Genomic DNA, 11,064 nt, shown 5'->3' on the forward strand with positions numbered 1-11,064 from the left:
ACGCAATTAACAACAACACATTTGTCAATAACGACACTGCGTGGCCTTACAATGAAAACAATATATATGTAATAGGCGACGTTTCGGGTATTTCAGAGTTTCACATCCCCGTCTCAAACGTTTCGGGGCAGCGACCCGGCTCAGCAGTGGCGCGCGTTCGTTCGCCGTTTGTCGCACGCAAAGATTATATCTTATAATTATTAACCGAGTGAATGAATCACTGTCCCGCAAGTATTTATTGAATATATAGTTGAATTTATCCACCAATTACGAAAGCGCGTGTCAATATTTGTCCGATGGCGAGTCGCATCGTAACATTCCTTGTAAGTGCATTGTCTCCTTAGGACAATACTTATTTATATTTATACTGCATATGTAAGTACGTTGAACTTCTTTCGCACCGCACGTAGCCAACCCTGCAAATGGGAGGTGCGGGGGAAGGACAACAAACTAAACACAAGAAGCAGTCCCAAAGAAATGAGGTTTTCAATCTCGACGATTTCCAAAGTGCCATAGCTTCAGCGGTGTCCTAATATCGGAAGGACGAGCGCGTTCCAGACGGCCACAGAAGCGGCGTGTGACGGCGCTCGATGCGGTGACCACCGTCTTGGTTCGATGGACAACCAGAAGCCGCTATTGCTGCTGCGAGGATGCACAGATAGAGACACCCCCCCAGTATAGCCTTAACAGACTGTTGGGGCAAGTGCTGTTAGCGAGCACCTATGAAGGCCGGCACGGCACACGAGGGGGTGGGTGGCCAGCAACCACGCCCGGCCGCCTTTGTCTCTCCAATGGCGATATTTACACACCGCACCAAGTACTCATTCGAGGCTGAGTCGACCTAGGGGAGGCCGAGGACCGGTCCAGATAATCGTCACTGCTGTTGGCCGTGAGCAGGGAATCGGGTTCGTAGCGCGGCATGTGATCCGCTGTGCCACCACTCCTCAAGAACAAGACGCGATGTGCGAGATTAATCCACACGGGGTATTGCACGTGTCGCGTGTAATGCAACTTACTCTATGGACCTGGGTTTAGAGTTTAGGCAAATTAAGGTATTATTTTGTACGGATAGACTAACTTCCATTACGTGCAGACTAATTGATGTCCAGTCAACGGTTTTTATAATTTTGAACGAATAATCACGGTTGCGTAATTGTTATAATTATTACGATTTAATAAAAGGTTTCGAATAATTTGTATTAAGGATAACAGCAAATTAAATCAGCCGTGTAAATATATATCAAAACAAGAACATATATACTCCGCACGTGTTTGAAGATAAATTGGACAAAACACCCTAACGCAGTAACCCTCTTAAAAAGAGTCTTAAAATTCGCCGAGAATTTCCTAGATAAGTAAAGAACGAGTACACGATGTTGTTTAAGGAATTAATACGCTGGGTTTGAGTAGTGGATAACAAAAAATCAGATGCGTTAACGGGCGAATTGACCCAGGTGGAGAAGAAATTGAAATAAAGTCTATAACTCAGTGTCTCTGCTCAAGCGAGCGGTGCTCAGCCCCTATCGCCCGCGTACTGAATCAGCTGTTGACAAATCCACATTCCTATGACGGTGGCAGCCCGGTCGGTCAGTGATGATGATGATGATGTTGTTGTCTCTCGATGTCGCACGCGACTTCAAAGGCGCAACGCGGCCCGGTGCCTTGCAGGGCCCATGGACACAACCACCACCACCACCAGCCGCCTTTCACACCTCCACACATTGCTGCTGGACATTGAAGAGACCACATGGCGCGGTTATTGCTGGGAGAGTTGTCATTAGCTTTGGGTGGGGGGGTGGGTGGAGGGCGGATGGACCTATGAAACGATCGGAAGATCCGCTATGATCTAGCGACCACAAGGCGCGGTCGTGGTGGGGGGATGTTGGGATCGTGGATGAAGAGGAGGAGCGAAGTTGGGTGGGAGGAGTTGAAGTGAGGATCAAAGGAGTTCCACCTTTTACAAATTGCGCCGTCAGCCTCGTAGACTCGCACAGAGCGAGCAGTCGCGCATCCCTGGAGAGGCAGTCTTGGGACAGAGGAGCCGTGAGACAGAGGAGCCGTGAGACAGAGTAGCCGTGAGAGAGTCGTGAGAAAGAGCGAGTCGTGAGACAATGTTTGAGACGGGAGAGCTCATGCCGTTCCACCGGCCGCTGCCCCTGGCGCCAATGACCACTGGTCCTTGCGCGGGGATGTGCAGGCAACAGCATCAACATCATCATCAGCAGCAGCATCATCCGCAGCAGCAGCAACATCATCATCATCAGCACGTGGGAGACGGAGCAGCCTTCTCCAGAGGTGAGCAGCGCATACGTGCGACTGACTATCCACGCTCATGCACATGCAGACACTTACACACACACGTGTGTGTGTGTAGACACGCGCGCGCACACTTGAAAAAGTGTCCGAAAAGTGATGTTCAAGCTTCCACATTCAAACTTTCGTGAGCCCAGGTTGGAAATATATAAAATCATGTTTAAAAAAAAGATTGTCCAGAACGTTTGGTTGGCAAAACACTGCCAACATTTGTTATGTGATTTCGCGAGGTTGTAAGCATAGACGCAGCTTTACATTTGTGACACATTGCAGATAGATGTCCATCCCTTAGAGGGCATCATTAGAATTTGCATCACTCACTCAGCCACGACCGTCTCCGGGTATAAGTGTGATATGAGCGCGTGTGTGTATGATTTGAGCACGTTTGGGTCATTCTTTGGGTCCAGTTTAGAGGCAGTATCCTTCCGTGGCAATACATTTGGAGTGCCAATATCTCACCTCTGTCAGTCTGTTTCAATGTCCAAGTCTCGCAGGCATGCACAGTTGTACTTAACACGCATGTTCTTAACATGTTCAGTATGGTCTCCAGATCGTATCGAATCTTGCCATTCATTACTCCTTTTGCCGTTCGTGCAGTCTACGCGATATTATTTCATGATTATCTCCCCATTCGCGGACCGCATGTGTGTAGGACTAAACGCATCTATGTATACCAGATGACATCCATGCCTAAATGCGTACAAGCGTGCGCACGTACATAGGCCAACGGTACATGAATCACCCCACGCACGTAAACTCACACGCGTGTAGACACACGCGCACACGGACAACGACGGTGCAGTGGGCACACTCACTGCGGTGTTCTCGGTGGGGGAGACATTTGAAATGTTGAGACAAATATCGTCGAGGCTACGCTCACAGCTAAATAACTAAACAGACAAATTAAAAACCAAACAGGACTCAACACGTTGGTTAAGAGCACTGACGTGCCCTCCCCCCCCCATTCACAAGCACGTAGGCTATGTGCTGTGACGAAGGGCCATTACCCGAAACGTCGCATAGTGCATACTGTCATCGACGAACGTATTGAGTTTCTTTAAAATATACAAATTAGTCAATTTCGTAGTAGCTTTTGCCAGATACATGCTTCAATGCTCAAAGGATATATTAGTCAATTTCGTAATATATCCTTTGAGCATTGAAGCATGTATCTGGCAAAAGCTACTACCGACGATAACTCTATTCATATGACAATTTAAAACATAAACACACAAAAAAAACCTGTCCATCTGTAAAACATTGGAAACAAATAAAATTGTCATCAGGATCCATGGTGTGAAGTTCAGTCCCCAGCTCGGATGATCCCCACGCGTTCTCTCTCTCTCGCCTCGCTATATTTGTGCCGTGAAGACCCAACATTGCTCGAAGCGTCATCTGTTACGCCACTTTCATTTTCCATGATAGACCACGCACACACACACACGTGCACACACAAAGATCCCATAGTGTAGCCTTGACAGACTGTTGGGGCAAGTGCTGTTAGCGAGCACCTATGACACGAGGGAGTGGGTGGCCAACACCATGCCCGGCCGCCTTTGTCTCCCCATTGGCGATGTTTACACACCGCCCCAAGGTACTCGTTTTAGGCTGAGTCGACCTAGGGGAGGACCAAGTTTGGTTCTGATCATCGTCACTGGTGTTGGCCGTGAGCGGGAATCGAAAGGAATTAAAACCCAACTCTTATTTTCCACACTTTGAGACTGCCAAAAACAAAACTAAAAAGTCCCCCGTTGACATCTCCCCCCGGCTCCAACGAACTTCTGGGTTGTGGCGAACATTCCACGTGCCCGCGGCGAGGCCAAGTCTACCCGGGGGGGGGAGCAGTCGCTGCTGTCTGTTAACCTCCAGGCGGGCGGGTGTCGACTCATTCGCACGCTCACGCGAAAGGAGCTTCACAGGCGCGCGGGGGAGTGAATCACGGCGCGGACTCTTTTACCCACCCCACCACCACCACACCACCATCAACAACAACAACAACTACTAACTAACTACACCCCCGCAGGCGCGAATACCTACACTGCCGACCTGCCTGCCCCAACACCAACACCACCGCCACCACCGCCACCACCACCACCACCGCCACCACCATCATCGCCACCACCACTACACTTTCACACTCAAATACGCAAAGACAGAGGTCGCACCCACCCCCCGCATTGCAGCCTGAACATCAACGCCTATGAAGGCCGGAACGGCACACGAGGTGGGGAGGGGGGGTGGCCAGCACCACGCCCGACCGCCTTTGTTTCCCCTGTACTGATTTTTTTACCGCACCAGGTACCGTAACTCATTTAATGCTGAGCCGACCTAGGGGAGGCCCAAAGGCGGTTGAGATATTTCGCCGTGAGCGGGAATTGAACTATTACGTGCATCGCATTGGGTCGATTTGTGCGTGTATATATATGTATGTTGAACTTCGTTCGCACCGTACGTAGCCAACCGTAGCCATTCGGAAGGTGCGCTCATTCACGTTGCTCTCGTTCTGTCTCGTCTCTCCATCACCCCCCCTCCTCCTCCTTTCTCTCTGCCCCCCCCCTCCTCCTTGCCATCGGCCCCCCACCACCAGACTGGGCTGCCCCCCGCCACGCTCCGCCCTCCCTGCCGCTCAGCTGCCTGCAGGCCACTGCCGGTTCGACTCCCTTCCCGGGCTCGGCGCAGAGCGGCGTGGCCGCCACGCTCGACAACGCGGAGCTGTGGAGGAAGTTCAACGCCATCGGCACGGAGATGATCATCACCAAGAGTGGCAGGTGAGGCCGGGGAGCGCGGCTACGCACGCCCGAGGCGGGCCCGTTGCAGTGATGGCAGTACAGCAAGTGGGTGATTGCCCTGAGCCCCAGGGGTCGGCAAACCAAAACAATAACAAGAAGTCGAGACATTCGTTTTTTAGAAATCGGTAAAAAAAAAAAATCTATATTTTCAAGAGGCCACAATGCATTGCGGTGGTGAATACGAAACGGTGTGGTCCTTGATAAATAACGGTCACGAAGCAGTCCTTAATGAGCCGCCCTGCCCATGGTAAACTGGACTTCCATGGTAAACTGGACTCCCATGGTAAACTGGACTCCCATGGTAAACTGGACTCCCATGGTAAACTGGACTTCCATAGTAAACTGGACTTCCATGTAAACTGGACTACCATGGTAAACTGGACTCCCATAGTAAACTGGACTCCTATGGTAAACTCGACTCCCATGGTAAACTGGACTCCCATAGTAAACGGGATGGCCATCATCATCATCACCTTCCTGCCATTCATCTCTATGCCAACACCACCACCATATCCACGACCATCACGCTCACCTACCCCCGCCAATATCACCATCAGCCTCCGAGGCTGCGTTGAAATGATTGCGATGATGGCAGAGGATCGGAATGATTGAGCTGAGATTCAACGGAAGGGGTGGTGATAGTGGTGGTGATAGCGGGAGGGGCAGCTTTGCGATGTTGAGGGTTCCCTGTTAAGCAAATCTCTCCCCCCCCACCCCCGCCGTCACCACCACCACCCAGGCGCTCGTTCCCCCCGTGCAAGCTGCGTTTCTCCGGCCTGGACCCCAACGCCAACTACTTCATGCTGATGGAGCTCGTGCCGGCCGACGAGGTCAAGTACAAGTGGCGCGAGGCGGAGGGGCGCTGGGAGGCGAGCGGTCCCGCGGAGCTCAGCATGCCCAGCCGCCTCTACGTGCACCCCAGCTCGCCCAGCAGCGGGGCGCAGTGGATGCGCCAGCCCGTGTCCTTCCACAAGGCGAAGCTCACCAACAACGCGCTCAGCAAGAGCGGACACGTGAGCAGAACGCACACGCGCGCGCGCACAACAACACCCAACGAAGTGGTAGTGACATCGCCACGGCGCCCGTGCCACGCTAGGTACACGCGCGCACACGTGGAGAATTCCCCCCCGGGTAGCTTGTGATAGACTGTGGGGGCACGTGCTGTTAGCGAGCAGCGCGTATGAAGGCCGGCACTGTGACACACGAGGGGGTGGGTGGGCCAGCACCACGCCCCGGCCGTCTTTGTCTCCCCAGTGGCGATGTTTACTACACACAGCACCAGGTATTAATTTGAGGCCGAGTCGACCTAGGGGAGGCCCGTGACCGTCACTGGTGTTAGTGGGCCGTGAGCGGGAATGGAACTGGGGTTGCCGGGGTTCGTGGCCGCAGCGCGCTAACCGCTGCACCACCGCTCCCCACCACTCGCACACTCACGCTGCGCACGAACGGATGCTAGACCACAGAACCACTGCGTGTGCTTAGTCCAGTACTTGACGCCTTGCAAAAGCTCTCAACTTGGCATTTGAAAAATCTGAACACCTCCAGTTTTATTTCTAGAAAAGGGTAACACACCAATTTTTATTTTTCATGCCACCACCGCCACCGCCGCTGCCGTCCTCGCCGCTGTTGCAATCACCATCACAAAGCACCGTGGTCAATATTAACGCGTGCCACCCCCCCCCTCCCCCAACTCTATCTCACAGCTGATCCTGCACTCCATGCACAAGTACCAGCCCTGCTTCTACGTGGTCCGCGACACGGACTGGCGCGGCGTGGCGGCGGCGCACAGCCCGCTCACCTTCAGCTTCCCCGACACCACGTTCATCGCCGTCACCGCCTACCAGAACAGCTTGGTGAGTCTAACACCCTTCGGATGCACGCGGCTACGGGGAAAAATAAAATAAAAACACACAAAGGTCCCCCACCACCCACCCACTCACCATACCTCCCGCGTGGCCTTTAACAGACCGTGGGGACCAGCATGTAGCTGCACAGACACGTGGACAAAGATCCCCCCCCCCGTGTAGTTTGTAACAGACCGTAGGGGCAAGTGCTATTTTAGCGAGCACCTATGAAGGCCTGAACGGCACACGAGGGGGTGGGTGGGTGGCCAACACCACGCCCGGCCGCCTTTGTTTCCCCGGTGGCGATGTTTACGCATTGCACCGGGTACTAATTTGAGGCTGAGTCGACCTAGGACCGGTTCTGATAATCGTCACCGGTGTTGGCCGTGAGCGGGAATCGAACTCGGGCCGCCGGGTCTGTAGCGCAGCGCTCACCGCTACGTGATTTTACCAAAAGAACCAAAGAGTATGGATTCCTGCAGTCACGAAAGCTTCAAATCAAGATGTAAATGTGTCGTTAAACCCACCGCCACCCGACACAGACAACTAGTAAGGGTTGTCACGTTAACAGAACGTGCCAATTCGTCACGAGTACAGCACACCGGTGTGTTGGAGAGCCAAGCCACAACATTTACAATCTGAGTACGACGTTTAACCCGCAGCCTGTAAATACTTTACCGCTCCAAGCACGCACAGTGCGTACACGCACAGCGCGTACACGCACAGCGCTCTAGCTGCGATGCCCCCATTGCGCTATAATCACGGCCGTGTTGTTGTTCTCTTGACAGATCACGAAGCTAAAAATCGCCACCAATCCCTTCGCCAAGGGCTTCAGGGAGGACGGACTCAACCACGAGAGGTGAATTTGCACGCAAAGAACATTTTATTTTTTATCACGCGCTCGGAGATCTTGCTCGGCCGTGTTCACATCGCCGTCATCGCCATCGTCGTGATCGTGATGGCACACGTGGGGCACGCGCAGCGAGGGTTGGCGGAGCGCACGGGTGACCGTGAAACCCCCTGCCGAGCAGGCGTTTCCGGAGAAGTCGGCACGGCAACATGTGGACTGATCTCCATCTGTGCCGTCGGATTGACAAAGGGGGCCATACACATTTTACATGCGTGGAGAACCGCGGGACCAGTTTGGGATATCACTCGTCACCTGTACGGTGCAAGAGGGCCGATACATCATCTACAGTTGACACGTATGAGAGGTTAAACCCACAGTCCGTAATACTTGTTGCCAGGCATACACGCGGTCCGTCCACAGCGCCATGAGTGCCGTGTACAGACGATGACCGTGATCTCTCTCCCTCTCTCCCTCTCCCTTTGCCAGAATTCGGAAGCTGAGATCAAGAAATGCGACCAAGCGGCCCCTGGGCAAGGACGAGGGCGCAGACGAGGCATCAGGTAGGATGACACCCTGGAGGCAGTGACCACGCCGTTCCCGCAGTGGGGGGCGAGCGCGCGGTTAACGGAGACAACTTATGAGACGCGTTACTTAATAGGTGACGCTTATTCTTCTTTTTCTTGTTTAACGCCCAGTCGACCGAGGGGCACCACGGGACCGGGTCCAGATAGTTGCCCCTGTCGGGTTTTGCCACCTCTAAGGTGCATTGGAAAGAATAACTCACAGCGGTACTGGTGGATATCTACGTTGAAATGCGTCGTTTTGAGTGATACGTTTTTACTCAAGTGGCAAAAACCGGGACCTTTAAAATCGCCCCTAGGGACTTGTCCCTGTACAGCAGCGAGCTAAACAAAGAGGGCGAACAGCCACTTCAGAGAAGCCAGCACAAGGTGGCGACCACCGGTTGGTGATCGCAGCGCGCTAACCCCCCTTGCCCCGTTCCTCTGCCCTCAGAGGCCAAGCAGCTTCGCTCCGACGGCTACGGTGGCGGTGACGCCGACACCGGCGAGGAGGCGCAGCTGTACCGGGGGGGCTCCCAGACCAACCCCATCCACGCGTTCGGCAGCGGCACGCCCGGCGAGCAGCACCACCGGCTGCTGTCCAGGTGAGAGCCGCTCCAGCCGTCACCGGGGCGGTGCCCGGGAAGCGGTTGGGCCCGCTGCAAGTTGAGGATGGGACAAGGGGCATTGCCTTGGGCACAGACGCCAGGCAGTGCCAGCGATTGGTTCGACGACCGGCTTGGTTAGCCCAGGAGGTGTCGGGAATCTCAGAAAGCGATGCAATGTGCACGGTTCATTTCGTCTCATTGACGCCCCGGTCACTCGATTGGAAATCATACAGAGCACGGTGGTGTCACGTGACACGAAAGGCATGATTGGGGGGGGGGGACACCGATCCGATGGCCACAACCACACCGTCTGCTCTTTATAAACCACACTTTGTGCGGCTGTGTTTCCGCACGCTGGAAGCGAGCGACCCCCTTCCGCTGTCTGTGCGGCGTCCGTGTTAACGCGCCGATTCGTTTTGCTTCCGCAGCGCCCACCACATGAGTCCCCTGGAGGACCAGGTCGCCCCGTGCTCCAGCGCGTTTCCCGAGCAGCTGGGCGGGGACTTCACCTCTCCATCCTCGCTGCCCGGGCTGCCGTTCCCTCCCGCGCTGCCCGCCTGCCCGGCGTCCCTCCCTGCCTCGTCCACCGCCTTCGCCGGCGCCGTGACCGGTGGCTCCTGGCTCGAGTGCCCCGTCGCCGAAGCAGCGGCGCCCATGGAGAGCCTTGCGGGAGACCACGGGCCGAGCCCCGCCAGCCACGCCTGCAGCTCGCCCGACGACCATCCCTTCAGCAGCCACAGCTCCTCCAGCGGCCACTCGTACTCCAGCCAGACGAGCGTCTCTCCCGCCGGCGGCTGTCGCGCCGACAGCGACAGCCACGGCGCCGCGCACAGCCAGAGCACCCAGAGTCAGACCTCCCCCGTAGCCCTTGGCGGCCAAGCCCCGGGGTTCCAGCCCGGCGCCCCGCTCGCGTGCGGCCAGGTGACGCAGAGCAACGCGAACGCGGCGGCCGCATCGGCCGCTGCCGCGGCGGCCGCCGCTTTCGGCCAGACCTTCGCGAGCCAGAACTTCCCGAGCCAGAGCTTCGGGAGCCAGAGCTTCGGGAGCCAGGGATTTGGCAGCCAGAGCTTCGGGAGCCAGGGATTTGGCAGCCAGAGCTTCGGGAGCCAGTCATTTGGGAGCCAAGCGTACGGGAGCCAAGCGTTCGGCTACCAGGCGCCGGTGCTGAGCCAGGCCTACGCCGGCCGGGCGTTTCCGAGCGCCAACCAAGCGTACGGCGGGCAGGGCTGTAACGCGGCGGCGGCGGCGGTGGCAGCGGCGCCGGCGCTGGGCGGGCAGTCCTCCGTGAGCCAGGGCCTGCTGCTGGGAGGCTTCGCGACGCACGGGGCGGGGACGGCCCCGCTCTACGACCTCTACAGCATGTACCAGCCCGCCGCCGCCGCCACCAGCGCCGCCGCCGCCGCACAGATGCCCTACTCGAGCTGCGAGCTGCCGCGTGCTGCCTGGTACAGCCAGTGCTCGGGGCCGGCCTTCATCCACTGAGCTCGCAGCACGAGCAGCAGCAGCGGCAGCGACTGGGCCCCACACACCCTGAAGATCGAGGTCAAGAAGTCATCGTGAATGGACTTGGTCAATGAAAAACCCTCCTGAATTAGTTTTTTTTTTCTGGATAAATAAATGACATTTTTATTATTATTATTATTATCAATATCATCATGGACAGTGACATTGAAGCCACCGCACGTCGCCAATGCGCAGTTCCGTCCGCCAAACACTGACATTGCCGGCAGTCAGCCACGTGACCTCACAGCCTCACCCATCGCCACCGCGGTCTGAGTTTAGCTCTCCAGGTGGTGCCAAACCGCAAATGGCACGAGTCACACCGAGCTCTGACCGAGACATCGTTTTGCGTTCGTGATTATTTATAACTCAACATAATCCCAGTGACGCAGCGGTGATTGGGTGGCTTCGGAGGTGGGTGGGTGTTGGGGGGGGTGATGAGTTTGTATCGAACACGTCAAGAGCGCAGAGCTGCTCAATTGCTGCTGACCTCTCGGGGTTCAATCCCGGTTTGAGCCGCCCGTTGTTGAACGGGCATTCCGAGACGTCGCCTACGATGTCACCACAACAGTAGCCGTCGAAGTGAACGGTTGAAGGGTT

General features: G+C 55.6%; 1 protein-coding gene across 1 annotated transcript; it reads left to right on the plus strand.

Annotated features, from left to right (window-relative positions):
• The first annotated feature begins 2,111 nt into the window (after nucleotides 1-2,111).
• On the plus strand, nucleotides 2,112-10,446 carry LOC144945465 (uncharacterized). Its single transcript, XM_078873983.1, has 8 exons — nucleotides 2,112-2,197; nucleotides 4,944-5,081; nucleotides 5,842-6,115; nucleotides 6,806-6,955; nucleotides 7,735-7,805; nucleotides 8,283-8,356; nucleotides 8,811-8,961; nucleotides 9,393-10,446. Exons 1-8 carry the CDS (start codon nucleotides 2,112-2,114, stop codon nucleotides 10,444-10,446), a joined length of 1,998 nt encoding a protein of 665 aa, XP_078730109.1.
• Nucleotides 10,447-11,064: the final 618 nt, after the last annotated feature.

The sequence above is a fragment of the Lampetra fluviatilis genome, chromosome 37 (assembly GCF_964198595.1).
Source record: "Lampetra fluviatilis chromosome 37, kcLamFluv1.1, whole genome shotgun sequence".
Classification (NCBI taxonomy): domain Eukaryota; kingdom Metazoa; phylum Chordata; class Hyperoartia; order Petromyzontiformes; family Petromyzontidae; genus Lampetra; species Lampetra fluviatilis.

Bases quoted from the DNA above. Each gene is read 5' to 3' on its own strand.
- LOC144945465 (XM_078873983.1), top strand. From the start codon at position 2,112: ATGTTTGAGACGGGAGAGCTCATGCCGTTCCACCGGCCGCTGCCCCTG. The intron at 6,116-6,805 runs GTGAGCAGAACG...TCTATCTCACAG, and splicing joins CGCTCAGCAAGAGCGGACAC to CTGATCCTGCACTCCATGCA. The intron at 6,956-7,734 runs GTGAGTCTAACA...TTCTCTTGACAG, and splicing joins CCGCCTACCAGAACAGCTTG to ATCACGAAGCTAAAAATCGC.